The 27,914-nt window shown below is 41.8% G+C and overlaps 1 protein-coding gene across 1 annotated transcript in view; it reads left to right on the plus strand.

The window, feature by feature from the left end:
- Window positions 1-27,914, plus strand: part of KIF16B (kinesin family member 16B) — a 234,811-nt gene that overhangs the window by 116,643 nt on the left and 90,254 nt on the right. Inside the window, exons 17-19 of the mRNA XM_077812041.1 lie at window positions 189-277; window positions 22,416-22,469; window positions 23,650-25,008. Of these exons, the coding sequence (XP_077668167.1) occupies window positions 189-277; window positions 22,416-22,469; window positions 23,650-25,008 (1,502 nt within the window). The remainder of the gene's footprint in view (window positions 1-188; window positions 278-22,415; window positions 22,470-23,649; window positions 25,009-27,914) is intronic.

The following is a 27,914-nucleotide window of genomic DNA, read 5'->3' on the forward strand; positions in this document are numbered from 1 at the left end:
GAGGAATTCAAATCTTTTAATAATTTTTGTTTCTAATATGTTTAAATATTCACTGGTTTAGATTATTTTTTGCGTTGCTTCACATCAAAATAGTTCATATTTTGTCAAGGAGAAAAAGTAATATTTCTGTAAGCACAGCAGAGTTTCTTTAATACTAGTGATAATCTTTTAATTCTATGTTCTGTTAGAGTGGACTACTGTCTTCCTTCAGTTTATCTATGACAGATCTTTCAAAATCTTGTGAGAACCTCTCAGCTGTCATGCTTTATAATCCAGGGTAAGTTTATTCTAAACAGTAATTACACAAATAGCAATAATTTGTTCTTGAAAAAGTTAGTTTAAATGTATTTTTAAATATCAATTTAGATGAAGTGTTCAGTTCGTCAATTAATTTATTGTGTACACTATGATGTTTGTGCCAAAAATGTAGGATAAAATTTTTAAAGATTCCAAAGTGACTTAGGCTCCTAAATCATTTTTGAAAATGGGACTTAGGCTATGAAGGTGCTACTAAAGTCACTTAAGTAATTTTGAAAATTTTACCTAAATATCTACTTTACATAGGAGGAGAGCATTACATTAGTGAGTAGCCAGTCCTGCCTGGAGCTCAGCCCCCAAACATGAGAACAGTCCTGTTCTAGAGAGCAGCCTCGCACACCAAGGTGTTTGACACTAATAAAATTGCCGTGTATGGAGTTCATAAGGCAAGTTTTGCAAGAGCAAACAAGACAGTTCAGTAGAATTCATGATTTTGCAAATTTTCCATTTGTCCTAATTTTGCATGCAAGATATTTCTCTTTAAAAATTACATGCATATAATTTATCCTCTCCAAACAAAATATTTAACTGCAAATCACTCAAGGTTGCTCAAGTCCATGTAACATCAATAAAAGCATAATAAGGGCAGGAAATCAATGTCTCAAGTCATTACTAGCCCTTTCAGCATGTAACAGTGACTTTTGCTCTGTATTATGACACAAACATACCACCTGCTACTAGTCACCACCTCCACACTTAACATGGAACCTTTAATTCCAACCAGGAGTAATGGATGTTCCATGATTGAAGTGCCTAGTTTAGAGTATGGTGAAGAGTTTTAGTAGCTAATTCGAGTTAAGTTTGTTGCTGCTGATTGTTAGTGGAGGTGGTTAAGTTAATAAACTATAAAACTTATGTTTGAGGTTGTTTGTTCAACGTTTGTACTAGATCCCTTGAAGTGATTTACTGAAGAAGTATGGTGTTGTTTTTTGCTTTCTCAATAGCTAACAGTTTGTGCTGAGGGAGAAAGTTGCATGTGTTTGAGAAGTGTTTAAAGTGGATTGAAACAGGAGCGAGAAGCAGTCATCTTGCCAACCAAGCAGAAGGGGAAGCTAAAAGAAAACATTGCTTATCCATACCAAGGAGAGAAGGGGGATTCTGCTAGGGAGCAGCCATTTACCCAGGCCAGGGAAAGGAGCAGGATCCACTGCTTTATGTCTTTGACCCTTACTTTAAAGCCAGTATAGAACAAGAGGAAGGAGGGATTTGTGCTGCAGGTAGTTTTTCAAAGAGATGTCGTCTTCTTTTTTCCCTCTCTGGATCTCCCAGCTCAAGCCCCATTCTGCCCCCACCCGCCCTCCTTTCTCCCATAGCTGACTCCTCATGTCCCCTCTGCATGTCTGCTCATCTCTTTCAACCCCCCCGGTCCCCAATTCCTGTAGTGCTGATGTCTGATGCTCTAAGGAACTTAGAGGGGGTGATAGGGAGGTTTAGGGAAAGGGGATTTTGATTCAGCTGTTTGGGGATGCCTAGGGTGAGAGGGGGTCCCATGATTCTGCATGTAGGCATCAGCTTGTCTGTCAGAAGAAGAGTTTATTCTTCAAACACCAATATTGTGATGCACAGACACTGGGCTTCCCTCTGCCTCTTGCACCCCATGCACTGATTGCATACAAGTCTTCTTATGCTCTCTCTCCCTCCCTCCCCTTCTCCCTCCCCCTCCATCTCCCCATCACAACCCCTGCATACATCCCTGCTAACCTATAGCTCTCCAAAGCCGTTCTCCTGTGGCTCATCTGTCTGCTCCTCCATCTCCCTCCCAGGAGCCAACCCCCATACTGCCTGCTGCCTTATTTGTCTCCTTCGTTCCCCATGGTCTCTAAGCAGTGCGGCTAGGGAAGCAGGTTGGCAGCATCTGAAGGCAGAAGTAGCTGATGTAACTTGACAGCTCTATTGGCTAGTTCTGGTGTAACATAGGTTACCCCAAGTAAGGAGGACAAGAATGTGTCTAATTTTAAAACGTCGAAAGTGGTGTGTCTCTACTGTTATCCAAGAGTGTGGGGGAGTGAGAGAGAAGATTGGAAATCATGGCATTATTTTTAATGAGAATAATCCTCAGAAATTTGATGAAACAAGATAGTCCAAAAAAGGAACAGACGCTTCCTCTAAAAAAGGTAGTAAATATTTTACTGAAATGTTACAAAGAAAATTGTCCTCTAAATAGTTATAATGGTGTTTGGAAACGGAGGGTTAAATTTTGAAGTCACTTTGGTAAATTTTACCCTAAATTGAATTACATCCCTGAATAATGGGGTGTTTGTCCTCCGTTGTATCTAACGCTTAACTATGGAGTCATTCTCCATGTCTCCCTGATTTGCAGGATAGGATATTTAGTGATAACTTCAGTTTAAATAATGCATTCAATTCTGTAGCTTATGTATAAAAATGTTGTTTGGTTTCCTTGACACACACATGATTATTGCTGTCTTGCCAGAAAGCTACCCACAGGAAACTCAAGACACTGAACTGGTTGCTCATAAATTTCACATTTATCTTTTCTGAGGGAGGTGAAAAAGAACTTTTAAAAAGTGGAAGTTTTCCCCAGCCTCCCAAAACTGATTGATCTAAAAAACTACTACTGACTGTTCGTAAGATTATTCCTTGTAAAGTGGTGGGGGGGTTCTTGGAGAGCCCCTTGTTATAATTCTGCCTCTCCGTGCCTTTTCCAGGCTATTATCCTGTTTGAACACTGCTATGAACAATGGAGTTATATCTCATGGTATTGACCACAACTTGGCAGTCAGTGTAGACCAGGCAAATTGTGTTCAAGGTTGTCTCACTCTCAGTCATCAAACTTATGGTACAGTTTTGTAGTATAGAAAAGTATGTGATGGGAGGGTTGGGAATGATTTTTCTATCCCTGGAGGAGTTCACTGCATCTCCAGATACTGCCAGAATGTGCCTGCCAGACAGGATTCCTTCTTTGACCTCATAAAATACTTCTGGCATAGACCAGATTGTGTTCTGTGGCAAGGAATTTTGGGCAGGTCACCCCTGTCTTCTCTACAAGGTCTTCAAATCACTTGGGCCTCCCACTTTCTTTGAAATTACACAAGTTGAATAGTGTATTTGAACTATTAATATACTCAGTATTTTTCAGGAATGAAGTCTAAACAGTTTTCCCCAAAGAACACTGTGACGCTGAGAGGCCAGGTGCCAGCTCATGCCAAGGCCCTAGGCCTCACTGGACACTGACAACTACATAGCTGAAAACCAGTCTGGCTCACCAGTCTGGTGTCTTAGTATTGTTCAACAGACATTAAGTTTATAAGAATGGGTTTAGTGTTTAGATTTTATGAAATGCTTGTAGGATGCTGTGTGTATTAATTTTACTTATAACATCAGTGTACCCCATGTTTTAAGGTTATGTTAAATGTTTGCATTGTAGTCCTCCGTAATTATGTGAGTCATCAAACAAGAAGGGAGCATTTAATAGTGTAGAAATGCTGGCTTCCTATGGAAGGTATTATGTTCTGCCACCAAGAAGGCCAACTGAAAGCTAATTAGCCATTGTGAAATATCAAAGAACAAAGACTTTGTTGATTGCTCCCCCACACCTGTGAAGAGGAGACATGCAGGTGGACTCATCCCATCAGCTTGAACTCTGGGGGAAGGGAATAAAAATACCTGACAAGAAGGATCCTGTGCATCCCTATGCTGCTTGAACTCTGAGGGGTGAAGATTGCTAAACAAAAGCAAGAGTTCTCTAGTGCTTGGCCTGGCTTAGCCCTGAAGGACATATAAAGCTAGCATATTGCAGCTATTTTTTTTCTATTACTTTTTGGCGTCTAAGATTGTAACTCATTTGTGTGTGTGTTTACCTGCTTTAATCTTGTAATTAACTCTTATTAATTAAGAAAAGAAATAAATCTTTAGTTAGTTTATTGTAGGATTGGCTACAAGCTTTATCTCTGGTAAAAGATATAGAGTGCAATTGATCTGTGGTAAGTGACTGGTCCTTTGGGACTGGGAGTAACCTGAATATTATTGTGATATTTGGTGTAAGGGACCATCTGTCACAAAAACAAGCATGCCTGGGTGTCAAGATAGAGTAGCCAAGTTCGCTGTCTGTGACTCCATGTTAAGGTTGTTGTAGTGACTTAGGAGTTCACACTTGATACTTGGTTGGTGAAATCTAAGTATAGAGCTCACAACCAGTTGGGGGTTTATGTCCTACTTCTTAACAGTCTGTCCTGAAGTTGGTACTCCTGCTTCTGAGCCACTCCAGACAGCTTGACACTCGTGTATTCTTAGCAGGATTCACATGCTATGGGTCAGATGGGTTTAGAGATCATAACCTAGCTCTGATAAAAGTGTAAACTTGGTACTGAGAGGTTTAAAGGGTACACATTAGTCACAATGAGTGAACTGCAGTCATATGATGGTCTTGACAGAAAAGGGCTGGAATAGTTGTGTAAGGAGAGGGGAATATCCCATAAATAGAAAACTCCAGGAGCTGAGAGCTTTGCTCATAAGTGCTGACCAGAGAGAGTCCAAGAATCTTTCTGCCCCAGATGCCACAGAGGAAAACACCGCAGTTGAACTGGCCTGATTGCAGTACTGGGCAGCCCATAAAGAACATGAGCTCTGGAGACCTTGGTGAGATTTTTGGATCAGGAAGACAAGGAAGCTGAGAAGAGAGCCCACCAAAAACACATGGAAGCTGAGGACAGGGCACACAAAAGACAGCTGGAACCTCACACTTTGCAACTCAGAATACTGGAACAGCAAAAGGAGCTTCCTCAGCCTGTGAGTACACTCCCCCACCAACACCAGGGATAGGAGAAAGTCTGCCTCGTTATCAGAAAGACTAATTGCATTGAAGAGTACCCGTCCACCTTTGGGAAAACTGTGTGGGATGCACAAGTCGCAGAGGATAAGAAGATGCCTATCCTCTTAACCAGATTAACTGGGAAAGCCGGACAAGTTTTTAATGATATGGAGGAGGGTGATGGTAAGGTGTATATGAAATTTAAAGAAAATGTATTGAAAAGGTTTGAGATTACCCCTGACACATATCAGCTGAAGTACAGACATCTCAAAATGTTTGACAGTTTCACTCATGTTAAATATGTGCATAAAATGTGTAGTTTTCTGAGAAAATGGGTAATGGGGGCTGGGGCGGAAGGTAATTATGAAAAACTGTTTGATCTGATGGCCCAGGAGCAATTGTTATAGGTAAGGCTAAGATTTTGTCACGGATATTTTTAGTAAAAGTCATGGACAGATCATGGGCAATAAACAAAAATTGACTGAAGCCCATGACCTGTCCCTGACTTTCACTAAAAATATCCCTGACAAAATGGGGAGGCAGGTTCAGCACTCACTGCTGCTTGGGTTCGGGGTCCCCTGCTGCTGTGGTGAGCGCGAGCTCTGGGATCCCCCCCACCTGTGGCGGCTGAGCAGCTCTGGGGTTTCTCCCCTGCCTACGGTGGCTGAGCAGCTCTGGGGGGGTTCCTGGACCACCTGCAGTGAATGAGAGCTCTGGGGTCCCCCACGGGGGCTGGGCTGCTGTGGGGTCCCCTCACCCCCTGCAGCAGCTGGGAGCTCCAGGGGGTCCCCCGCCACGGCTGGGCAGCTGCAGGGTCCCCCCACCAGGGCAGGGGCAGGGTGTTGCACAGGGGCCAGCTGGGAGCTCCAGCCCTAGGCAGAAAATGTCACAGAGGTCTCTGGAAGTCACGGATTCCATGACATAATCTTAGCCTTAGTTATGTGTAGTTATAGATGAGGGAAAAGCAGCCATCTGTGACGACAAAAAAACAAACTAACAAAAAACCTACCACGGTTTTAGAGGCTGCACAAATTGCTGGTGAATAGGTTGAATCGAGAGCCCATGTGGGGCGCAAATCCCAAGGGAAGAAAATCCCCATGTCACCCAGGGTAAGAAGGAGGAGGAAATTGGAAATAAACCCAACCCCAACTTTGATTAAAACAAACAAAAAGCACCCCCAAGGGAGCCCAGGTTTTAAAGCCTTCTACCAAAAGGGGAAGGTAAGTTGTTTGCCATCACTGTGGGCTGCTTAAACTTAAGGTAACCCACGACCCACACCCCGATCTGCCACACTGAGTGCCACTACCATTGCTTCAGGGACAGCATCAGAGGAGGTATTTGGCCCTGTGAACTATATTAAGATTCACCCCCTGGGACCTCCTCACTCAGGCGCAGGGATGCCTGTGGCATCCCAGCCCTGGCCCACTCCACCTCATGGCTTGGTATTTTGATCCGGCATGCGTGCAGATAGAGCATGCTCTATTCCAGTGCACGACATCCTTGTGCACAGCAGGAGACCATCGACCCCAACTATACATACAATATGATGGGGGCTAATTTAGCTACAACTAATCAGGAAAGAGATCTTGGAATCATTGTGGATAGTTCTCTGAAGATGTCCTTGCAGCGGCAGTCAAAAAAGCAAACAGGATGTTAGGAATCATTAACAAAGGGATAGAGAATAAGACCGAGAATATCTTATTGCCTTTATATAAATCCATGCTATGCCCACATCTTGAATACTGCATACAGATGTGGTCTCCTCATCTCAAAAAAGATATACTGGCATTAGAAAAGGTTCAGAGCAGGGCAACTATAATGATTTTAGGAGTTTGGAACGGGTTCCATATGAGGAGAGATTAAAGAGGCTAGGACTTTTCAGCTTGGAAAAGAGGAGACTAAGGGGGGGATATGATAGAAGTATATAAAATCATGAGTGGTGTGGAGAAAGTGAATAAGGAAAAGTTATTTACTTGTTTCCATAATATAAGAACTAGGGGCCACCAAATGAAATTAATTGGCAGCAGGTTTAAAACAAATAAAAGGAAGTTCTTCACTCAGCGCACAGTCAACTTGTGGAACTCCTTGCCTGAGGAGGTTGTGAAGGCTAGGACTATAACAGGGTTTAAAAGAGAACTAGATAAATTCATGGAGGTTAAGTCCATTAATGGTTATTAGCCAGGATGGGTAAGGAATGGTGTCCCTAGCCTCTGGTTGTCAGAGGGTGGAGATGGAGGGCAGGAGAGAGATCACTTGATCATTACCTGGTAGGTTCACTCCCTCTGGGGCACCTGGCATTAGCCACTGTCGGTAGACAGGATACTGGGCTGGATGGACCTTTTGGTCTGACCCAGTAGGGCCATTCTTATGTTCTTCTGACCAAAGCCTACTATCAGGCAAAATGGAAGCACTTCACCACTTGGGTGCACCGTCACCATTATCCTCTGGATTTCATCTCCATTCCCTTCCTCCTAGACTATCTTCTCCAATTTAAGCTGACAGGCCTCACCCACTCCTCCAGCAGGGTCCATCTGGCAGCACTCAGTGCCTTTCTCCCTGCTGTGGATGGGTTCCTCCATCTTCACTCACCTGACCACCCTTCACTTCCTTAAAGGCCTGGTCAAGGCCTTTCTACTGGTACATAAAACTACCCGCTGTGGGGACATGAACATTGTCCTCTCAGCCCTCACTAAATTACTCTTTGAACCCTTCGCGACCTGCTCCCTCACCCATCTCTCCGTGAAGATGATCTTGGTGGCAGTCCCTGCGGCGCATTAGCGAGTTGGAGGCTATGATGGTTGAATCCCCCGCACACCGTCTTCCACAAAGACGAAGTCTCCCTATGCCTGCATCTCAAATTTCTCCCCAAGGTGGTCTCTCCATTCCTCCTCAACCAAAACCTCCACCTTCCGATCTTCTACCCCAAAATGCACACTTTCCCCAGGGTGAAAACACTGCATTCTCTGTATGTCCGCCCATGCGCTGGCCTTCTACCTGCAAAGCACCCATGCCTTCCGGGCTTTGCCCAGGCTCTTCATCACCATCATGGAATGCTGCAGGGGCCAGGCCCTCTCTTTGCAATGGGTCCATAAATGGATCTCCCATTGTATTGCGGAATGCTACCTCCTTTTTCATGCCTCCCCTCCCACCTGGAGCTCTGTCCACACCTTCACCGCTCACTATGCAATCGCAGCAGTGGCGGTGAATGCGACTGTTGGCCGAGCCATCCTGTAGACTGTGATTTCACGCAAGTCCGCGCACCCACCTTCACACTGAGCACTGCTCACCACTCTCCCACATCCGGAATCCATATAGGAATCATCACTTGAAGAAGAAGAGGAGATTACTTACTGGAACTGGAGGTTATGTGTGGTCCCTATTTGTATTCCAGTACCTGCCCTCCATCCCCTCTGCTGTGGACTTCATTACTTGTGAGTAAGAGGGATACTGGAGTGGTGTGGACCCACATGGCCTCTTATAGCCTTGGACACAGAAATGCGGAAGATGCACGCATGGGTCAATAGAAAGTACATCTGAACAGTTCTGGCTCCGGCACATGCGCACCCATGTCTGGAATCCAGATAGGAACCACACGTCTCGAAGAATCTTCAGTTACAATAAGTAACCTCCTCTTATTGTGGCAGGGTCAACATGTCAGCTGTAGATTTCATAGATGTCTAGGCAGGTGCAGATAGAAAAGAGTGCCCTTGGCTACAGCTACTTTTTTAGCATCCAGAAGCAACCAAGAATATAGAAAGTTTTCTTAATTATGAACCTTTATTACAAAAGGCAGCCATGTTCCCTCATTCAGTGGTTACTGGTATAATCGTCACCTGTTCATATAGCTATATATGAATATATATAAATTTGTTAGTCTCTAAGGTGCCACAAGTACTCCTTTTCTTTTTGTTCATATAGTGTGTGTGTGTGTGTGTGTGTGTGTAGTGAGGCAGAGTAGCCTCCCTCCAGTGCAGAGCGGGTTAGTTTTCCTTGGGAAGCTCAGCTAAGCCCACCCCACATGCAGGAAGTAAAATAGTAGGGCCCTGCGGCTCAGTTGTCACGGGACCACGGAAGGAGGCAGATGTCTCTCACAGAGAGATGAGCCCTCAGAGAATTCCAGGACTGGTATCGGGGAAGACTGGTAACCCACTGCCCTAGGGCACAGAAGACCCGGGGAGAGACCAGAGGAAGGGCTGCCTGATCTTGAGCCTGGGAGTGACTGAGCAGCACCAACAGAAACTGGTAGGAAGTAGCTGTGGGAAACAAGATTTTGGTCCGGTTGCGCTTCTGGGATGCGAGATAGCAATCGCCTGTTTCCTTGCTGATCCTGTGGTGGGATCATCCACCACCATTAAGGCCCTGGGCTGGGACCCAGTGAAGCAGGGTGGGCCCAGGTCCCCCTACCCCACCTCATACCCAGCAGTTGTCTGGGCACAAAACATTAGGCCAAGATGCCTGAGACAGTGAGTATTGGTCACTCAGCCCACATCCCCAAAGGGGCCTGAGACTGAGATTGTTTGGTTGTTGCCAGCCCCAGCCAGAAAGCTGTGGGCTATAGACTGTTTGGTTGCTCTGCCCGCCCAGAGGGCTGGAGTCCCAGACTGTGGTTGCTTGCCCCAGCCAGGAGGCTGCGGGTCAAAGACTCTGTAATAGTTCAGCCCACACGCTGGAGGCCTGAGCTCTGGACGTTGGCTATTTGTCCTAGCCAGACGCTATAGACTGTTTCATTGCTCAACCCCCACAACCTGAGGGGCCACAGTCGTAGACTGGGTGTGCACCCCAACCAGGGACTGGGGATCCCTGTCGATGGGTGGTATGCCTTGGGTCCTCCGGTGGGAACGGGAAATGTGTGGCCGCAAGTCAGGGCACCCCAGCAAACTTCCAGCTGGCCTACAAACTCCCTGCAGCCAAAAGAGCGGGTGTCCTAACTTTGAAAGGGAGGAACCCTAAAGTTTGTCTCTGCACATGATACTGCATGTACACTGGACCAGGCTGTGTGGATTCTGCAGTACTCTCGCGTAGCAGAGTGGAGACTGAGGCACAATTAAATGTGAAGGCTTTTATTGAAATAAATGTGACAAAGAATAGTGCAATAAGTAACAGTAGCCATTGTGATAATTATTTAGACATGTGATTTACTGCTCAGTTTCCAGTGTGCCACAGATTTTTGCATTGATTATGCATAATTATTATAGGTGAGGTTGATGGTATTGCCCATTAGTGAGGCTGCACAACACTGTAAGACCTATTACAAGACCCTGATTCATTTGCTTGTAGCTTTGTCAAACTTTAACTGTTTGGGCTGATATGTTACATGCTGGTAAGAAACTGTCAGCCAGAATAGTTCAGCTGTTTATAAGAACATGGTTTGGGAAAACGTGCCCATCTTAAAAATAATTTGGAGACCTTTTTTCCCTTGAAAAGCTGCAGAGCCCATGTGCTTTAGAGTAGGCACTTAAAATTTGGCAGAGGGATGGCCTTCTGTTAGGACTTTTCCAGTCCCCTTGAAAATCCGCCCAAGTCTGGCCAAGTTATAAACCTTGGGGAAAATCACATGTCATATGCGCTCAATAGATTTTTAGCAGCTAAAAACTCTGGAGATTCTGTCCATATAGCTAGCCTAGGGCCGAGCAGGACTTTCTCTGCTGTTGCAGGTCTGGGCTGTTGTGGGCTAGGCTGTTACCAGGTCTGGGCACCATAACTGAGAGCAAGGGGCTCTGTCCTGTGCTCCCAGTGTCCTGCCACCTAGGCTCAGGACTGTGCTGGAGGCAGCTGCCACATTGAAGTGCAGACGGGACAAGAGCCAGACGTGGGGGTGGAATATTGAGTAGATTAGGACAAGGAGCCTCAGGCAAGGGAGAAACTGGGCTTGGAGGCTGGCAGGGGAGTGGAAAGGGGGATGGAATTTGGGCCTGGGAGCTGCGGTCTGAGGAGCCTCATACTGGTTAAACAAGGAGAATGGGATTGTGAACTGGGTAGGGGAGACTGCGTCTGTCAGGACACAGTGACTGGGACTGGGGGCTGAGGCAGGAGCTAGTTGGGAAATTGGGATTAGGAACAAATAAGGCAGAGGGAAGGAGGTTGGGGGATGGTGGTACACTGAGATTGAATGAGGAGACTGGGGAGGGAGACTGGGACTCCGAGCCAGAACATGAAGAGAGGGGCGAGGAAGAGAGAAACTGATCGGATGAGGAGTCAGGAAACGGGGAACTAGGACTGGCTGGATAAGAAGGCTGGGGACAAGGAGCTGAGGTGGGGTAGGGATAAATTGGGGATGGCTAGGCCAGGAGACTGGGTCTGGGAGTAGAGAGAAGACTGGGGCAAGTTACAAGGGGAACAACTGTGACAGGGAGTCTAGGGATGAAGATTAGAAAAGGCTGGGCAATGAGTCTTGATCTGAGATGAGAAGCATGAGGAATGGAGATGGGGCCTGCCAAGGTGAGGAGAATTGGACTAGGACAAGGAGCCAGCCTGAGAAAGAGACAATATTGGGACAAGGAAAGTTTGGAGGGGATGAAGTAGAAGGGGTCAAGCTTGCAGGTAATGAGCAGAATGATCTGTGCCCTCTGCAGCGCTTCCCTACCATAACCAGGAATGGAACCCAAGGTTTGAGTCTCAGAATTCCTCTGCTGTCAGCAAATACTTGGAAAACCTACTGGCAAAGTATGTGTCTCTTCCCCCTCTAAAGTTCTGCTCTGCACAAAGGATGACAACCTACTACTGCTATCGGTTACTCAAATAGCTCAAGCATGTAGTAGATTTAAAGGTTCCAATCCTGCTGATGACCCTTGTGGTGTCTGTATGATGCCACACAATGAATTTGTTTGATTTTCAGTTTGCTATTTTAAAAACCTAGCTAATTGTACACAAACTGTTAAAAGAACATTATTAAGTTTGTAAATCAAGCACTCAAAATTCAGAAATTCCAGAATTAAGGTTGCGTGGGAATAAAATAATATGTGATCATGTAATTAAGTCTGTATCATAATGCGTACACAAAAGAAGGCCAAATTAAGGTCACACAGAAAACCTTAATTCTTGCATTTCCTTGACTGTGCAAGTTTAATTTTTTAACATAGATTTTTTGTGTATAAAATGTATGCTTACTCTTTTTATGCAAACTTAGATTCTGCACCACAATTATGAGGCAAAGATTTGATTCCACAGTAAAATCCACCATTGCAGACTCAGCATTGATAAGGAGATATGGAGGTTATGAAATTGACAAGATGAGGAGCATCCAATAGCTCTCCATCTGAGCTAGTCATCCTGTTTTGAAAATATATCTGCATGCTTGTAAGGCCCATTCCCACGTGTGTGAAAGCTAGTTAGCCTTATTGTTGGCCAATCCTTGTATGATGATAAGGTGGATAGAAAGCTGGCTAGATTGTCGGGCTCAACGGGTAGTGATCAATGGCTCCATGTCTAGTTGGCAGCCGGTATCAAGTGGAGTGCCCCAAGGGTCGGTCCTGGGGCCGGTTTTGTTCAATATCTTCATAAATGATCTGGAGGATGGTGTGGATTGCACCCTCAGCAAGTTTGCAGATGACACTAAACTGGGAGGAGAGGCAGATATGCCAGAGGGTAGGGATAGGATACAGAGGGCCCTAGACAAATTGGAGGAATGGGCCAAAAGAAATCTGATGAGGTTCAACAAGGACAAGTGCAGAGTCCCGCACTTAGGACGGAAGAATCCAATGCACCGCTACAGACTAGAGACCGAATGGCTAGGTAGCAGTTCTGCAGAAAAGCACCGAGGGGTTACAGTGGACGAGAAGCTGGATATGAGTCAACAGTGTGCCCTTGTTGCCAAGAAGGCTAATGGCATTTTGGGCTGTATAAGTAGGGGCATTGCCAGCAGATCGAGGGATGTGATAGTTCCCCTCTATTGGACACTGGTGAGGCCTCATCTGTAGTACCGTGTCCAGTTTTGGGCCCCACACTACAAGAAGGATGTGGACAAATTGGAGAGAGTCCAGTGGAAGGCAACAAAAATGATTAGGGGACTGGAACAAATGACTTATGAGGAGAGGCTGAGGGAACTGGGATTGTTTAGTCTGCAGAAGAGAAGAATGAGGGGGGATTTGATAGCTGCTTTCAACTCCCTGAAAGGGGGTTCCAAAGAGAATGGCTCTAGACTGTTCTCAGTGGTAGCAGATGACAGAACAAGGAGTAATGGTCTCAAGTTGCAGCGGGGGAGATTTAGGTTGGATATTAGGAAAAGCTTTTTCACTAGGAGGGTGGTGAAACACTGGAATGCGTTACCTAGGGAGGTGGTGGAATCTCCTTCCTTAAAGTTTTTAAGGTCAGGCTTGACAAAGCCCTGACTGGGATGATTTAATCGGGGATTGGTCCTGCTTTGAGCAGGGGGTTGGACTAGATGACCTCCTGAGGTCCCTTCCAACCCTGATATTCTATGATTTGCAACTGAGCTTATCCACTGTAATTACTTCCTATAAACTTTATCACAATTTAATATTGATGCTAATTGGAAGACTGTAGGAGAAGATGTAGCATCAAAACAATATGTCAATGGAAGTTAATGGCACTCATGTCATGAAGTCTGTGTCCAAAAAATACTTCCAATCTACACAGATCATGTTATGATGTCAAGATTAGATTGTCATCTTAGGTTACCTTTGATTTAAATGGGCACTGTCAAAATGAATATTGTATACTTAAGAATTTTTTTTAAAAATCTTTAAAAAAAAAAAAAAAAGATATTTACCCTCTTTGATGTGCTCTTTCTCCATGTAGTCTTTTCAGCTTGCAGGGTAAGAATTATCCCTGAAGGTCAAATATGTCATGTTCTTGGTAGTCTCCTATGCTGCAATTATTTTTTGCCCTCTTCGTCCATAGGGAAGAAGGACCTAGAGGCGTGTTTTAATTTCCCACATTCATACGTTTAGGAGACTTTGTGTTTTTAAGGCTCTTGCAGGTTACAGCTGAACAGGCAGAGGGACCTCAATATTAATTTAAGAATCAAAACTTCCTTTACCATCTCTATTATGCCTTCATCTATCCAGTTCTAACGGTCATTTTCACAGTAAATAAGTATTAAAAATTCATATTAGTAGCTAAAATAAAACATTATTTTAATTTAAGTGTTCAAAACTTTTTTACATTGTAAAGCTGCAGTTAGTGTGTAGCACAATGCACTAACATTTGGGAATACTTTTCCAAAGCAACATGATGAAGATAGAGAAGTATGAAGCAGTGAGAGATGAAGCTCTCTGTGGGGTCATAAATGTAGTTCATATTAAAATTTAAAGGTTTGAAATTTTATATGGATCCAAATCTCTCTTGTCTCCATCCCACCAGCTGGATAGTAGTGGTTTGAAGTGCTCTTTTGCCTTCCATCTTCGACTGATTTCTACAAGGCCTGTTACTTACATGGCCCTTCTCCGGGTTCAGCAATTCATAACATAAGGGCTGGTAGCTAACTTTACAGTTTCTGTAGATTGCAATAAACAGCTTGTAAGGTCTGATATCTTGGACAATCAATGGCAGAAGAGCCTGTGGGTTTCTGTTCTCATTTTCTGTGATCGGTTATAAATCAGAGTTGCTTATTGCTAGCTCCACTGATGAAGTTGGGTTCCTATTTCTGAGAGCCATTTGAAGGTCATGTCCTGGAATCTGTAAAGTTACCTGTGCCATAGGAGGTTTCATTTTAAGATTATATTGCTCTCTCTGGGATTCTGTCTAAAGCAGCAAGCAGTTTTAAAAAAACAAACATTTGGATTCTAATAGGGCTGTCATGCAATTAAAAAAATTAATCAAGATTAATCACCGTTTTAATCACATTGTTAAACAATAATAGAATGCCATTTATTTAAATATTTTGGATGTTTTCTACATTTTCAAATACATTGATTTCAATTACCACACAGAATACAAAGTGTACAGGGCTCACTGTATATTATATTACAAATACTTGCACTGTAACAAAGATAAAAAATAGTATTTCAGTTCGCCACATACGAGTACTGCAGTGCCATCTCTTTATCATGAAAGTTGAACTTAGAAGTGTAGAATTATTATTATTATTTTAACATGATGAAACAACATAACACTTTAGAACCTACAAGTCCTTTAGAGCAGAAGCAGGGTCTGGGAGGACAGGGGAGTGACTACAGGGAGGATGGCGGGAGGGGGGGCGTTAACTGCGATTAATTGACAGCCATTGTAATGACCTGAAGTTGATCTTAAAACACTTTGCACAAGCTAGTTTAACCAGCTCTGCTTTCAAAGCAGGTTGATATTCTGTATCCTAATATTAAGGAGCAGGTGGAATAGGAATAGGGTGGACAATTAGTCCTACCTTTCTCTTTCTTCTCTAGGTGGAAACACAGCTTTAAATGTAAACACTTTGCTTTTTAGATTCTCATGCCACGTAAATTCAGCCAGGTAGTATAAAGAGCTTTGACTAGCCAGCTTGTTAAACTTTAGTGGCTATTCATGCAGGTAAGATTACTTGTTTTCCTGCTCTTGATGTGTCTTCAGAATGTACTCCTGACATCCTAAGGCTTATCAGAATTACTGTATATGCACATACAGTAGAATCTCAGTTACGAACGCCTTGGGAATGGAGATCATAACTCTGAAATGTTTGTAACTGTGAACAAAACATTATGGTTCTTTCAAAAGTCTAAGTGAACATTGACTTAATACAGCTTTGAAACTTTACTATGCAGAAAAAATGCTGATTTTAACCCTCTTAATTTAAATGAAACAAGCACAGAAACCATTTTCTTACCTTGTCAAATCTTTTTTTAAACTCTGTCTTTATTGTTTTGATGTTTAACATAGTACTGTACAGTATTTGCTCTTTTCTTTGCGGGGGTCGTCTCTGCTGCTGCCTGATTGCATCCTTCCGGTTCAGAATGAGATGTGTGGTTGACCAATCAGTTTGTAACTCTGAGTAACTAGGTTACTTTATGACCTTGTAGCAGCACTTGTTTTAGTCTCCGTTGACAATCAAGTTTTGCAATAAATACCTGGATGCAGTAAGTATACATCCATTCTTTTTCTTCTGCTTCAGAAGACCCGGGCTTAAATGTGGGTCTTTGAAGGCTATCCGCAAGTCCTCCTTCAGCTCGTAAGCAGCTCAAGCCCTTTTGAAAGCTATACCCCTCCAGAACCAAGGCTACTGAATGAACATGTCAGTTGATCTTTGTATGAAAGAATAAAAGGTAGTTTGGGAGCGGGGGAATTAGCTACCGTTTAAAGAATAAAAGCTTGGGAGTGAAGTGAACAGGGAAAGAAAATAAAGGAATGAAGTAGGTAGAGAGGAATACGTAGAAAGTAAGAAAAGGAAAGTGGAAGGGAGAAAAGTAGAGAAAAGGTACAATAAGAAAATACAAAAGAGGAATGGGATATAGTATACAAAGACGATATACAAGAGTAAGGGGAAAATATTAAGATGGGGACAAACTTCTATTGCCTCAGTGAACAAAAGAGATGAAAGATGTAAATTGCTATTTTTTTAAAATCGTACCTTGTCAACATTGCAGTTATTTAACTGTTTAAGTGTTTGGTGCATTGGCATGACATTTCATGTATTAACGTTGATACTGCAGCCCAACTAGACAATAAGACAAACCAAAAGTGCAAAACAGGTAACAATTGCAAAGTTAGTGCATTATTATGAAGGCAATTGTCATCTTTTGTGGCCTTAAGGATTAACATAATTGAATGTGTTATGTACATTTAAAACTGAGAATTACCATATTGCATTATAAAAAAGCTCTTTTAAATTAAGTTTTTTCTGTACCAGAGCCAGAATTTTATCTAGGTTTACTAGTATGACAGTAATGTAGTCTGAATTAGTGATTAAAAAGTTCGACAATTGCCAACAGTGTTACTTGAGACAGATTAGTCTATCCAAAACAGGCTATAATTGCATTATTCTAGATACCACTGTGTGGTAACTGTTGCTAAATGTTGGCTGATTACTGGAGATTTCTGTACTTTCTGCACGTTTTCTATATAAATGGGTCTCTCTCTTTGTGGTTTTCATACCGTGAGAATTTTGTGTGCCTCACAAAGAATAACCTTTTGTATAATAATGCAGTTCTCTAAGGAATTTTTAGGGATTCTTTTAATTCAATTATGATGCCTTCAGGCAGGGTTAGTTTTACTTCTGTTGTTCTGTAAAATGTTGTGCCATATTAAATAAAATTTTGGTTTAATGTCCAAAATGTTTTGTTCTGCTTATTTTCACTCTTCGTCTCTTATTCGGTATCATTCAACACTACTTCAGCTAATAAGCTGTGGGTAAAAGAGAGATTTTGTTCATAGATTTATGTTGAAGATTTCACTTGAGAACTTTGTGTAAGTTACATTTTACTATACCTTTAAAACCACTTATGAGAAATCTTGGTCTTGCCATAGATTTAGCTTTTTTTTTTATTAAGCATATACATTGGGGTGCTAAACTAGTATTGTAACATCTTTGTAGTCTTGCCAGCACTCGGTCTTGCCTACATAGTTGTGCATCTGTAATAGCACATGTTGTGCTGCCTAAATTAAGCTATTGGAGTATTGTGCTATTAGAATTGGCTTAATTTACTCTGCAGCATGTCCACAATGTAAGTACTTACAAATTTGACACGTACGTGCATCCGACAAAGTGGGTATTCACCCACAAAAGCTCATGCTCCAATACGTCTGTTAGTCTGTAGGGTGCCACAGGACTCTTTGCCGCTTTTATCTGGTATATAGTATACCTAAAGTCTTATTTTTTTCAGGGATAATGATGTCCATTTAACTCCAAATAAATCAGATTAAATTCCATTGTGGGAATTGTGCAAAAGAACAAAGGGCAGTTTTTATCCTTATTTTAAAGTTTAATGTAGAATTTCTTCATTTTGATTATACCACTCATGCTTTTAATACCTAATGTATGTTAAGGAAATAAGGATTTTTTCACTGAAGAAAAAAAATGGAAAAAGAAAAGCAAGTTACTGTGCTTATGCTTGTAAAATTGACAGTGACATGAGATGGTAGTGGTGAAATTTCTTTTAATATACATTCTATGCATTTCAAGCTAATTTTAGTAGTTTAGTTTCACCTAATACACTCCAAATGCTACTAACAAATAATAGAGGATGTGGAAACAAACAGCTATAAATCATATAAACTTCAGCTGACCTTTTCGTTGGTCTCTCTTGGGAAATTAATAGAGCCAGAGCATTTTTGAAGGGTTCTGAGGGAGAAAGCTTTTCCTCTGATGGATCACTGAGTTGATGGTTTGCAATTCTATAGTATTCTTTTATCCTTAACCATTGATGAGGTGGCCTATATACACTGCCCTCCCTGGCTTTCCCTTCAGAGTCATCAGGTTCACAGATGGCCTGCAACAACTGAAAGAGGAAGGAGATGGTGAGACCTAGAACAATGATAGAAGTCTCGGAGGGAAACTGATCAACTCTCAAAGAATTTAAAAACTCTTATGCAGTAGTTGTGGGAAGACAAGTAGAGGTTCTTTGCAAAATCCTTCCTAGAGACAAAATTCTCAATCAGTTTTGTTTTGTGTTGTAGACAGCTTGGTGAATTCTGGGTGTGTCCACCTGAGTGCTGAGTTGAGTACTTTCTGTTGAAAGGAAATTGTTGTTTTATGGTGAAATTGCATTCTGATTCAGGCCAAAGTTGGTGTATCTTTGTCACGAGGAGGCAAACGTTACCTCATCTCTGCTTGAGTTTTAATCAGTGGCACTCTTGACGTGTACTGAAAGTATTGAGAGAACATTAATCCATGTCTTTACTAGTTGCTGAAGGCCATCAGGGAAATGCTTACCCTTTTATTGATGGAAATTATCAACATTTCCTTTTGAGAGAAGCTGGCAATCTGATGCATTTAAGAGTCTTTGGTATGACCTGTGCTCAAGAAACCATCACAACTCCTTGTGGTAAAGATTACTGATAAGTTTGTTGCAAGATAAGTCACAGTAGGTAGATGTCTCAGAATTCTCTGACCCTTGTCTGGGTATTAACAACTACTTAGTGATACATGAAAATCAATACCAGATATTCAACTGGTTTAAATCAGCCTAGCTCCACTGAAATCACCAGTATACCAGTTTACACCTGGCTCCAAGTATTCATGCTGGTATTAGATCTCTTAGCTGTCTTTGATATTATTGACAACGAGGTTATTTTGACATGCTTTTGATTTTGGTAAGAGTTGATAGTACTGCTTTAAGTGGGCTTGTCCCAAAGAGGAACTGTTCTTCTACTGATAGGCTGCTCTTGTATGAAGCTCCCCAAAGTTCACTTTTGTCCTCTCCTTTGAATAATATGTATACGAGTCCACCAATAAGGAATCATATGGTTGCGTTGTTGTTTTTAGTATGCAGTATAATAGCTGTATGTAGTATGACCCTGACAGTGCAGTTGAGTTCCTTTTCCAAAGTCTGGTTGAGGTGTGAGAGTGGATAAAAGTTAACTGTCTGAGGCACAGTCCTGGTAAACAGAGGTGATATGGAGGAAGGCAATGAGAAATATGGCAAATTTATGTCTGTCCGTGTCTGGCACGCTTCCCAACTGTATTATCTGTGTCCGGAATCTGATACTCTGGTTATATTCCTAGTTCTTGTTGGATGGTCATCTTTTATTGGTACCCAAGGCAACTTTTCACTTTCATTTTTTGAAGAGGTTGTATCCTTTCTTTCTGTGACAGACTACACTGTTGTAATTCATGCTTTTTATTATCCTGACACTAGACTAAAGCATTGTGTTTAACCCCATTTCTGAGCTAAAGCTAGAGCAGAAATTGGCAACATGCCTAAGTGAAGTGTCCCATCAGGACTATATCCATCCAGTGTTTCGTGATCTGCTCTGTCATCTTGTGTGTTTCTGGATGGAGCTCTGGATGTTGTCATTGATCTATAAAGTGCTAAGTAGCTTTAGGTCTATCTTCTGGAGAGACCTCTTCTCTTCCTGTACCATATTACTGAAGTTGAGATCAACAGAGGCACACTAGTAGACATCCCCTTGACGTGAACACAAGTGGCTTATTGGCGAGATAATCTTTGTGAGGGTTCTATTCCTTTGGAATGTGTTCCTCATCTTGGTCTACAGTAACTCAAACCTGTTGATGTTTAGGACATGCTTATCCTCTTTAATGGAGCTTTTGAGAGTGAGGGATGATTAAGGCTAAGATTTTGTCATGGATATTTTTAGTAAAAGTCACAGACAGGTCACGGGCAAAAGAGAAAAATTCACAGAAGCCGTGATTTGTCCATGACTTTTACTAAAAATATACCTGACAAAATGGGGATCTGTGGGTCCCCACGCTGCCTGAAGCAGGCCAGCTGCGCAGGGGCTAGGATCCACCTGCAGCAGCTGGGGGCTACAGGGTACCCCTGCCACCTGCACCTCCAGGGGTCCCCCGCTGCCCATCGGGGCCAGGAGCTGTGGGGTGCTCCTGCCTCCTATGTTGGCCAGGAGTTGCAGGGTGGCCCGTAGTGGTCGGTGGCTCGGGGGATTCTCCCGCTGCCTGAGGTGACTGAAGGTTCGGGGATTCCCCCACTGCCTGCAGTGACCGGAGGCTCGAGGGTCCTCTGCTGGGGGCTCAGGTGTACCCCCGCTGGCGGCCAGGGTTCTTCCACTGCCCGCAGCAGCTGGGGGCTTGTGGGTTCTCCCGCCACCTGTGGTGGCTGGGAGCTGGGGGTTCCCCACCCCCCACAGCAGCTTGGAGCTCCGGGGGCCCACCAGAGGTACCGGGGATACCCTGCAGCTCTCTGCCCCCACTTGAGGTGTGGGGGGGGACCCTGGAGCTCCTGACCACCGCAGGCTGAAGTCACGGAGGTCGCTGGAAATCACGGATTCTGTGACTTCCACGACCTCTGTGACTAAATCATAGCCTATGGGGTGATACCTACAGAAAGTGGGATTTGTTTTAATTCGTTTCACAGTCATAAAGTTATGTGTATGGAGTGTTGTGCAGTTTGTTGTTGATTTCTACTGTATTTAAACTGATTGATATAGGTGCCTAGAGTACAAGAAATCCAGGTTTTTTTAGCTTTTTATTTAAATAAAAAATGGTAGATGCTTGCCATATATTTTATCTTCCAATTGCACCTGCCCCATACAATACCTCTTTTTCCCTTTCTGTGGTGGACAGTTGTACTATTTGCAGAAAATAATATTAAATAAAAGCATATGTTATGTATTTATATTAATACTGTTCAACTGAGTCCTTAATATGAAAATATTTCTTATAAAAACGTAGGTGATGCCCCTGGGCATGAGTCTCTTAACAAATATTTTGTTTTAATTAGATTTAAATAGTGCGGGGGGGAAGACTTCTATTCAAGAGTTTCAGGCACCTGACTCTAATGTTACATAATATTCCCAGCAGTATTCAAAATACCAACAACACCCTCAGTTACCGAAAACCCTGTGAATCCAAATACTTTGATGCCCTGAAATGGGGTTTTATACCATGTTTCATTTTATGTCGGCCTGCTTTTCTTTTTATTAGGTATATTAGAACAACTGAATTACAATGATTATTTGCTTATTCGGAGAAAAAATAGCTTTCAGGCTCCATTTAGGTCCTTTTGAAATTCAAATGCCTTTAGTCTTCTCAAATTTGTGCCCAGTTAATAAGTCAAAGGAACATGAAAGTTGAATAACAATCATTGGCATATGAAAAGCATGCTTAGGAAAAATAACTCTTCAATTTATGTGAATAGCTGTTTAGTTAGAGTTACAGTGTGATTGACTGTTGCTTGAAGAATGTGAACCTAACTAATGTAACCTCTTAGAGAGCAAAGCTAATGGTCTGAGCGTTTGCTTTTTTTAAAAAGCTAAGTTTGTAGATAGGTTGTTGGCTTTAAAATATTCTTTAATGCTTTTCTCTTGACTTTTTTTTCTGTCAGTTCCTTTCTTAATTGATCACTTTGTTTCTCTCTACCTCCTGTGGCAGTCTGTTCCCTGTAAAAGGACCAATCTGTCTAAGGTAGAGAAACTCAATTTCTATATATTGATTGCCATGTCTGCATATAGTTAACTTGCAGAGGCTGTGTTAATCATTTATCTGTCTTGTTTAACTTTACTATTTAAATAGTTTCTTCCCAGAAATTCATTTACTTTTCAGCTTCCATACAAGTGCCCAGCAGCACAGAATCTAATTGGTGGCCATATTTAACGAAATGTTTTCAATTCTTATAGAGCGTATTAAGCTATTGTAAAACTTGCCAGGCCACAATATCAATGTAAACTTTTAAAACAGATACCATGATATAAAATGTACCATGCTTTATTTCTGTTCTGTAATTTTCAAGAAATGACACTCATTTTTCCCTATTTTTTTAATTAGACTAGAATTTGAGAGACAACAACGAGAGGAACTAGAAAAATTAGAAAGTAAAAGGTAACTTTTATCTACTACCCATATGAGGTATTTATGTCCCACATAATTTCAATGTCTGAGTGCCTCACAATCTTTAGTGAATTTATCCTCAGAACATCCCTGTGGAGTAGGTAAATACTATTGTCCCCATTTTACAGATGGGAAACTAAGACAGAGAAGCAAAGTGACTTGCCCAAGGTCACACAGGAAGTCCAGGGAGTTGAAGCCCAAGCCCTAACCACTGGACTATCCTACCTCACTATACTCACTGTGGTTGAGTATATATGAAGGCATATGTATTATTTGAGTTCAGATTTTGTTGGTTTTCTATATGTATTTTCTTTTGTTCTCTTATTTTGTCTGAGTTTGAATATTTTACTTACTCAAGGCTAAATGATTGGCTGTACAATGTCATTCTACTAATCTTCAGATCACTGCACTATGCAGATATGTGTAGCTTGGCGTTTTCTACACTCCCTCACAATTAATCTTGACCCCCCCCCCCCAAAGAGACTGTGAGAGGAGAATTATATCCTGTATAAGGAAGAGAAGACAATTTGTCTCTAGGAGACAGCAGCTATTCCCACACTTCCAACCAAATGTGCCAATTACAAGAGGAAGTTTCCTAAAAGAGTGAAATTTGATGGATTAAAACAGTTGACTCAAACAAGATTGGAGGATGTGAATTTTTAATCTAATCATTGTGTTCATGCCTCAATCTAATTGTGCAGTGCAGTCATGCAGTATGTATTTAATGAGTATTATTGCATTGGATAGAGTTATTGTGGTTTAAACATGTAGTGCTTCTACTACTAACATGAATTGACTTCATGTAATTTCATATACCTACAATTTTAAAGATAATTTAATGATAGTTCAGTATGTGTCAATTCTGTAGTGTATCTGCTTGTCAGGTAAAGCTTTGCTTGAAGTAATTTCGATCTGATAATTATGTTTTTCTCCAGAAATTGAGTTAAATATAAGCTGCTAAATTATGAAGGCATGCTCCTAACATGAGGCAAATCAAAAAAGACTGAAATAAAATTGTCTCTTTAAACAAAACAATTCAAGATGGTATGTGTTTTTAGATCCTCTTCCAAACCCTGTTAACTTTTAGGAATATATTAACCATATTAGGGAAATGGAAGGGACATTTTGAAGGTATTAATCTCATATATATATTGTACATATTTTTTTTTAGGAAGCTGATAGAAGAAATGGAAGAAAAACAAAAATCTGACAAGGCAGAACTAGAAAGAATGCAGCAAGAGGTGGAGTCACAGCGCAAGGAAACAGAAATAGTACAACTAGAAATACGAAAACAGGAAGAGAGCCTGAAACGGCGAAGCGTTCACATTGAAAGCAGGTTAAAAGACTTGCTGGCTGAAAAAGAGAAATTTGAAGAAGAAAGACTACGGGAACAGCAGGAGATAGAACTTCAGAAAACGAAACAACAGGAAGAAATTTTTGCTCGAGTTAAAGAAGAACTGCAACGCTTGCAAGAACTTAATAATAATGAAAAAGTTGAGAAAATGCAGATTTTTAGAGAACTAGAAAAACTTAAAAAGGAAAAAGATGAACAGTACATCAAGCTGGAATTTGAAAAAAAGAGGCTCGAAGAACAAGAAAGGGAGCAGGTGATGCAAGTGGCTCACCTAGAAGGACAACTTCGAGAGAAACAGGTCATGATACAGCTACTCAAAAGAGGGGATGTGCAAAGGGTTGAAGAAGAGAAAAGAGAACTTGAAGATATTAGAGAATCTCTCTTGAGGGTCAAGGAAGCTAAATCTGAAGGTGACGAAGACAATGAAGAATTAGAAAAAGCACAGCATACTTTCATGGATTTTAAAAGAAAGCAATTAGAACAGGTAACTATTTTGGAGAAAGACTTATTTCAACAAAGGGATCATCTAGAAAAGGAAGTAGCAGATGAACATGAAGCTCTGGACCGTTTAAAATATGCACACAAAGAACGGTTAAACCTCCTCAAGAAAGATGATGAAAACGTTGTGGATGCTGCACTGATGGTTGAAGAATTTGACAAAATAAAGCCAGCAGAATACAGGCTACAGTATAAAGAGCGCCAGCTTCAATACCTGATGCATAATCACTTGCCAGCTTTGTTGGAAGAAAAACAGAGAGCTTCTGAAGTCCTTGATAGAGGTCTGCTAGGGTTAGACAATACTCTTTATCAAGTTGAGAAAGAAATGGAAGAAAAAGAAGAACAGCTTGCGCAATATAGAGTCAGCACTAACCAGCTGCAGCAGCTCCAAGAAACATTTGAATTTACAGCTAACGTAGCTCGTCAGGAGGAAAAAGTTCGGAAAAAAGAAAAAGAAATTCTTGAATCAAGGGAAAAACAGCAGAGAGAGGCACTGGAGCAAGCAGTAGCTAAGTTGGAAAGGAGACACTCTGCTTTGCAGCGTCGTTCCACAATAGATGTTGAAATTGAAGAGCAAAAACAAAAACTTGCAATTCTGAACAGCAGCTGCAGTGAACAGGCAGGTCTGCAGGCTAGTCTAGAAGCTGAACAAAAAGCCCTGGAACAGGATAGAGAAAGGTGAGAACTACGGGGAACATCAATTTAATAGGCTCTGTACACAAAGAAGTGTGTTTTGCCTATATTTTAGATTGTAGAAAAGAGACTTCTCTGTTTCTTTGTATTCCAGGTCTGTAGTGCATGTAAGGTGGTTGTCCCCAGAAGTGAGAGGGTGTAGTTCTGAACTCTTTCTAAAGCCTATATTTCTTGCCTTTCAATTAAGTTCTGTTCAGCTACTTTACCCCGTCTTCATCAGCAGAGTATTTGTGTCCATTATCACAGTATTTAAGCTCCTTATTTGAACATGGTTGTTTCCTATCCAGAAAGCTCAGCTGAGCAAGGTGCCAACCACACATTCTATATTTATGCAGAAACAATTCTCATAAATGGTTTAAGTGCATGCATAGATTTTGCTTTCCATCTTTAAAAATAATTAGAAATCAAGTTAAATAAAATATAAATGAAGGAATGAGGTCACTGTATTGGGTACCTCATCTTGATCGGATAAAGCATAGCTTTTGGCGGCACTGACTAAAGGCTACTTAGTTGTCATTGTAATTGAAAACTAGAGAATAGCGAGAAGTTATGACACCTAGTTATGACAAAGTAAAATGATATAAAAGTTGGGAACTGATATGTATGGTAAAGGCAAACAGTAATTCTTTGATAAGGTTTAACATCCTCTTACATACGTTTTTTGTCTTAAGAGTAAACAGACATGGTATTTAATACTTGGTAATTTACTATAAGACTAAAATCAAAGACTAAGCTCATGTTGAAAACACCCTAGTGAAAGATTCTTACAAAAAACGAATGTATCCCCTCACCAGCCAGTCAACTTTCACAGAATCATAGAATTATAGAACTGGAAGGGACCTAGCTCAGTCCCCTGCACTCATGGCATGACTGAGTTATCTAAACCATCCCTGACAGGTGTTTGTCTAACCTGCTATTAAAAATCTCCAATGATGGAGATTCCACAGCCTCCCTAGACAATGTATTCCAGTGCTTAACTCCCCTGACAGGAAGATTTTCCTAATGTCCAACCTAAACTGCCTATGACGGGTCTTCCCGGGGTGCAACCTGGAACTGGGGTACTGCTGGGCCCTCTGTCCCTCCAACCTGGGCTTCCTTTCACATTGTGATGCTGTTGCTAAGCCACAAACCTCTGTCAGTTACTGTACGTACACAGACCTGCACAGTCAGGGACACACCCAGCTGAGCTTCATGAATGTTTCTCTCAGTTCACTCATGAACTAACAGTAGAGAGGCTCCAGCCGATTCCCCCAGCTCTGCAGCCTAGGACCCCAGGGCTGTACTGTCTTGCCCTGGTCAGATGCCTGACCAGTATAAGTTTATGACCCAGTCTGCCCCTCCCTCAATGTGGAGAGGATATGCGCCAGTTTTTGTTCCTGAGCAGATTTTCCAAGCACTTTAACCAAAATGCACTGTTTTTAGATAAAATATAAAACAGATTTATTAACCACAGAAAGATAGATTTTAAATGATTATAAGTAATAAGCATATAGATGTAAGCTGATTACATACAAAATAAAAGTAAAATTGCAAACTGAGTTTATAAATTAGACAGGATTTGAATCAAGCAGTGTCTCACCTGGTAGATGGTATAGTTCCTTATAACACAGGCTGGGATTCTTCTTTCCAGCCTGGGACCACTTCCCCCATTCCCAATATTTGTCCTCCAGATGTGCTTCCAGGTGTTGAGTTGTGGGGGAAGTAAGGCCAAGTGATGATGTCACTTCCCCTCTTTATAGCTTCTTCCAGCTTACTAGAAAGAGCCTTTGCTATGACGTGGGTCAAGCAGTCTCCAATCTACGTGTGCTACCTCTGAGAAGTTCCCATTGTATACAGTTCCTAGGACAGTTGTCGTGAGTGTGGACTCCCTTTCATGGGCCATCAGCAGCATCTGGCTGCTCCATTGTTGTACCTGACAGGCTGGTTGTGGGTGTTCCCAATCTTAAAACATATTTCTGTAACACACACAGAGCAAAACTTCATAACTGCCCATACAATGGTAGCACATACAATCCAACAGGATATTAATGCTTAACAAGTCAAGACTTTTAAATTGATACCTCAACGAGGCATACTTTGTTCAAAACATATCATAATTATATGACATGTGAATATGGGGGTTCCAGGGTATCATTTTGAGCCACAGCATGGCACATCATCCTTGCTGCAATTTAAGCCCATTGCTTCTTGTCCTAACCTCAGACGTTAAGGAGAACATTTTTTCTCCCTCCTCCTTATAACAACCTTTTATGTACTTGAAAACTGTTATCGTGTCCCCTCTTAGTCTTCTATTTTCCAGACTAAACAAACTCAATTTTTTCAGTCTTCCTTCATAAGTCATGTTTTCTAGACCTTTAATCATTTTTGTTGCTCTTCTCTGGACTTTCTCCAATTTGTCCACCTCTTTCCTGAAATGTGGCACCCAGAACTGGACACAATACTCCAGTTGAGGCCTAATCAGCATGGAGTAGAGCAGAGGAATTACTTCTCGTGTCTTGCTTACAACACTCCTGCTAATACATCCCAGAATGGTGTTTGCTTTTTTTGCAACAGTGTTACACTGTTCTCATATTCAGCTTGTGATCCACTGTGAGCCCCAGATCCGTTTCCGCAGTACTCCTTCCTGGGCTGTCATTTTCCATTTTGTATGTGTACAACTCATTGTTCCTTCCTCAGTGGAGTACTTTGCATTTGTCCTTATTGTATTTCATCCTGTTTACTTTAGACCATTTCTCCAGTTTGTCCAGATCAGTCTGAATTTTAATCTTCTCCTCCAAAGCACTTGCAACCCTTCCCAGCTTGGTATCATCCTCAAACTTTGCAAGTGTATGCTCTATGCCATTCTGTTAACTATAGAAAGATAGATTGTATGTGATTATAAGTGGTAGGCA

Source organism: Eretmochelys imbricata, chromosome 3 (genome assembly GCF_965152235.1).
Source record: "Eretmochelys imbricata isolate rEreImb1 chromosome 3, rEreImb1.hap1, whole genome shotgun sequence".
NCBI lineage: Eukaryota > Metazoa > Chordata > Testudines > Cheloniidae > Eretmochelys > Eretmochelys imbricata.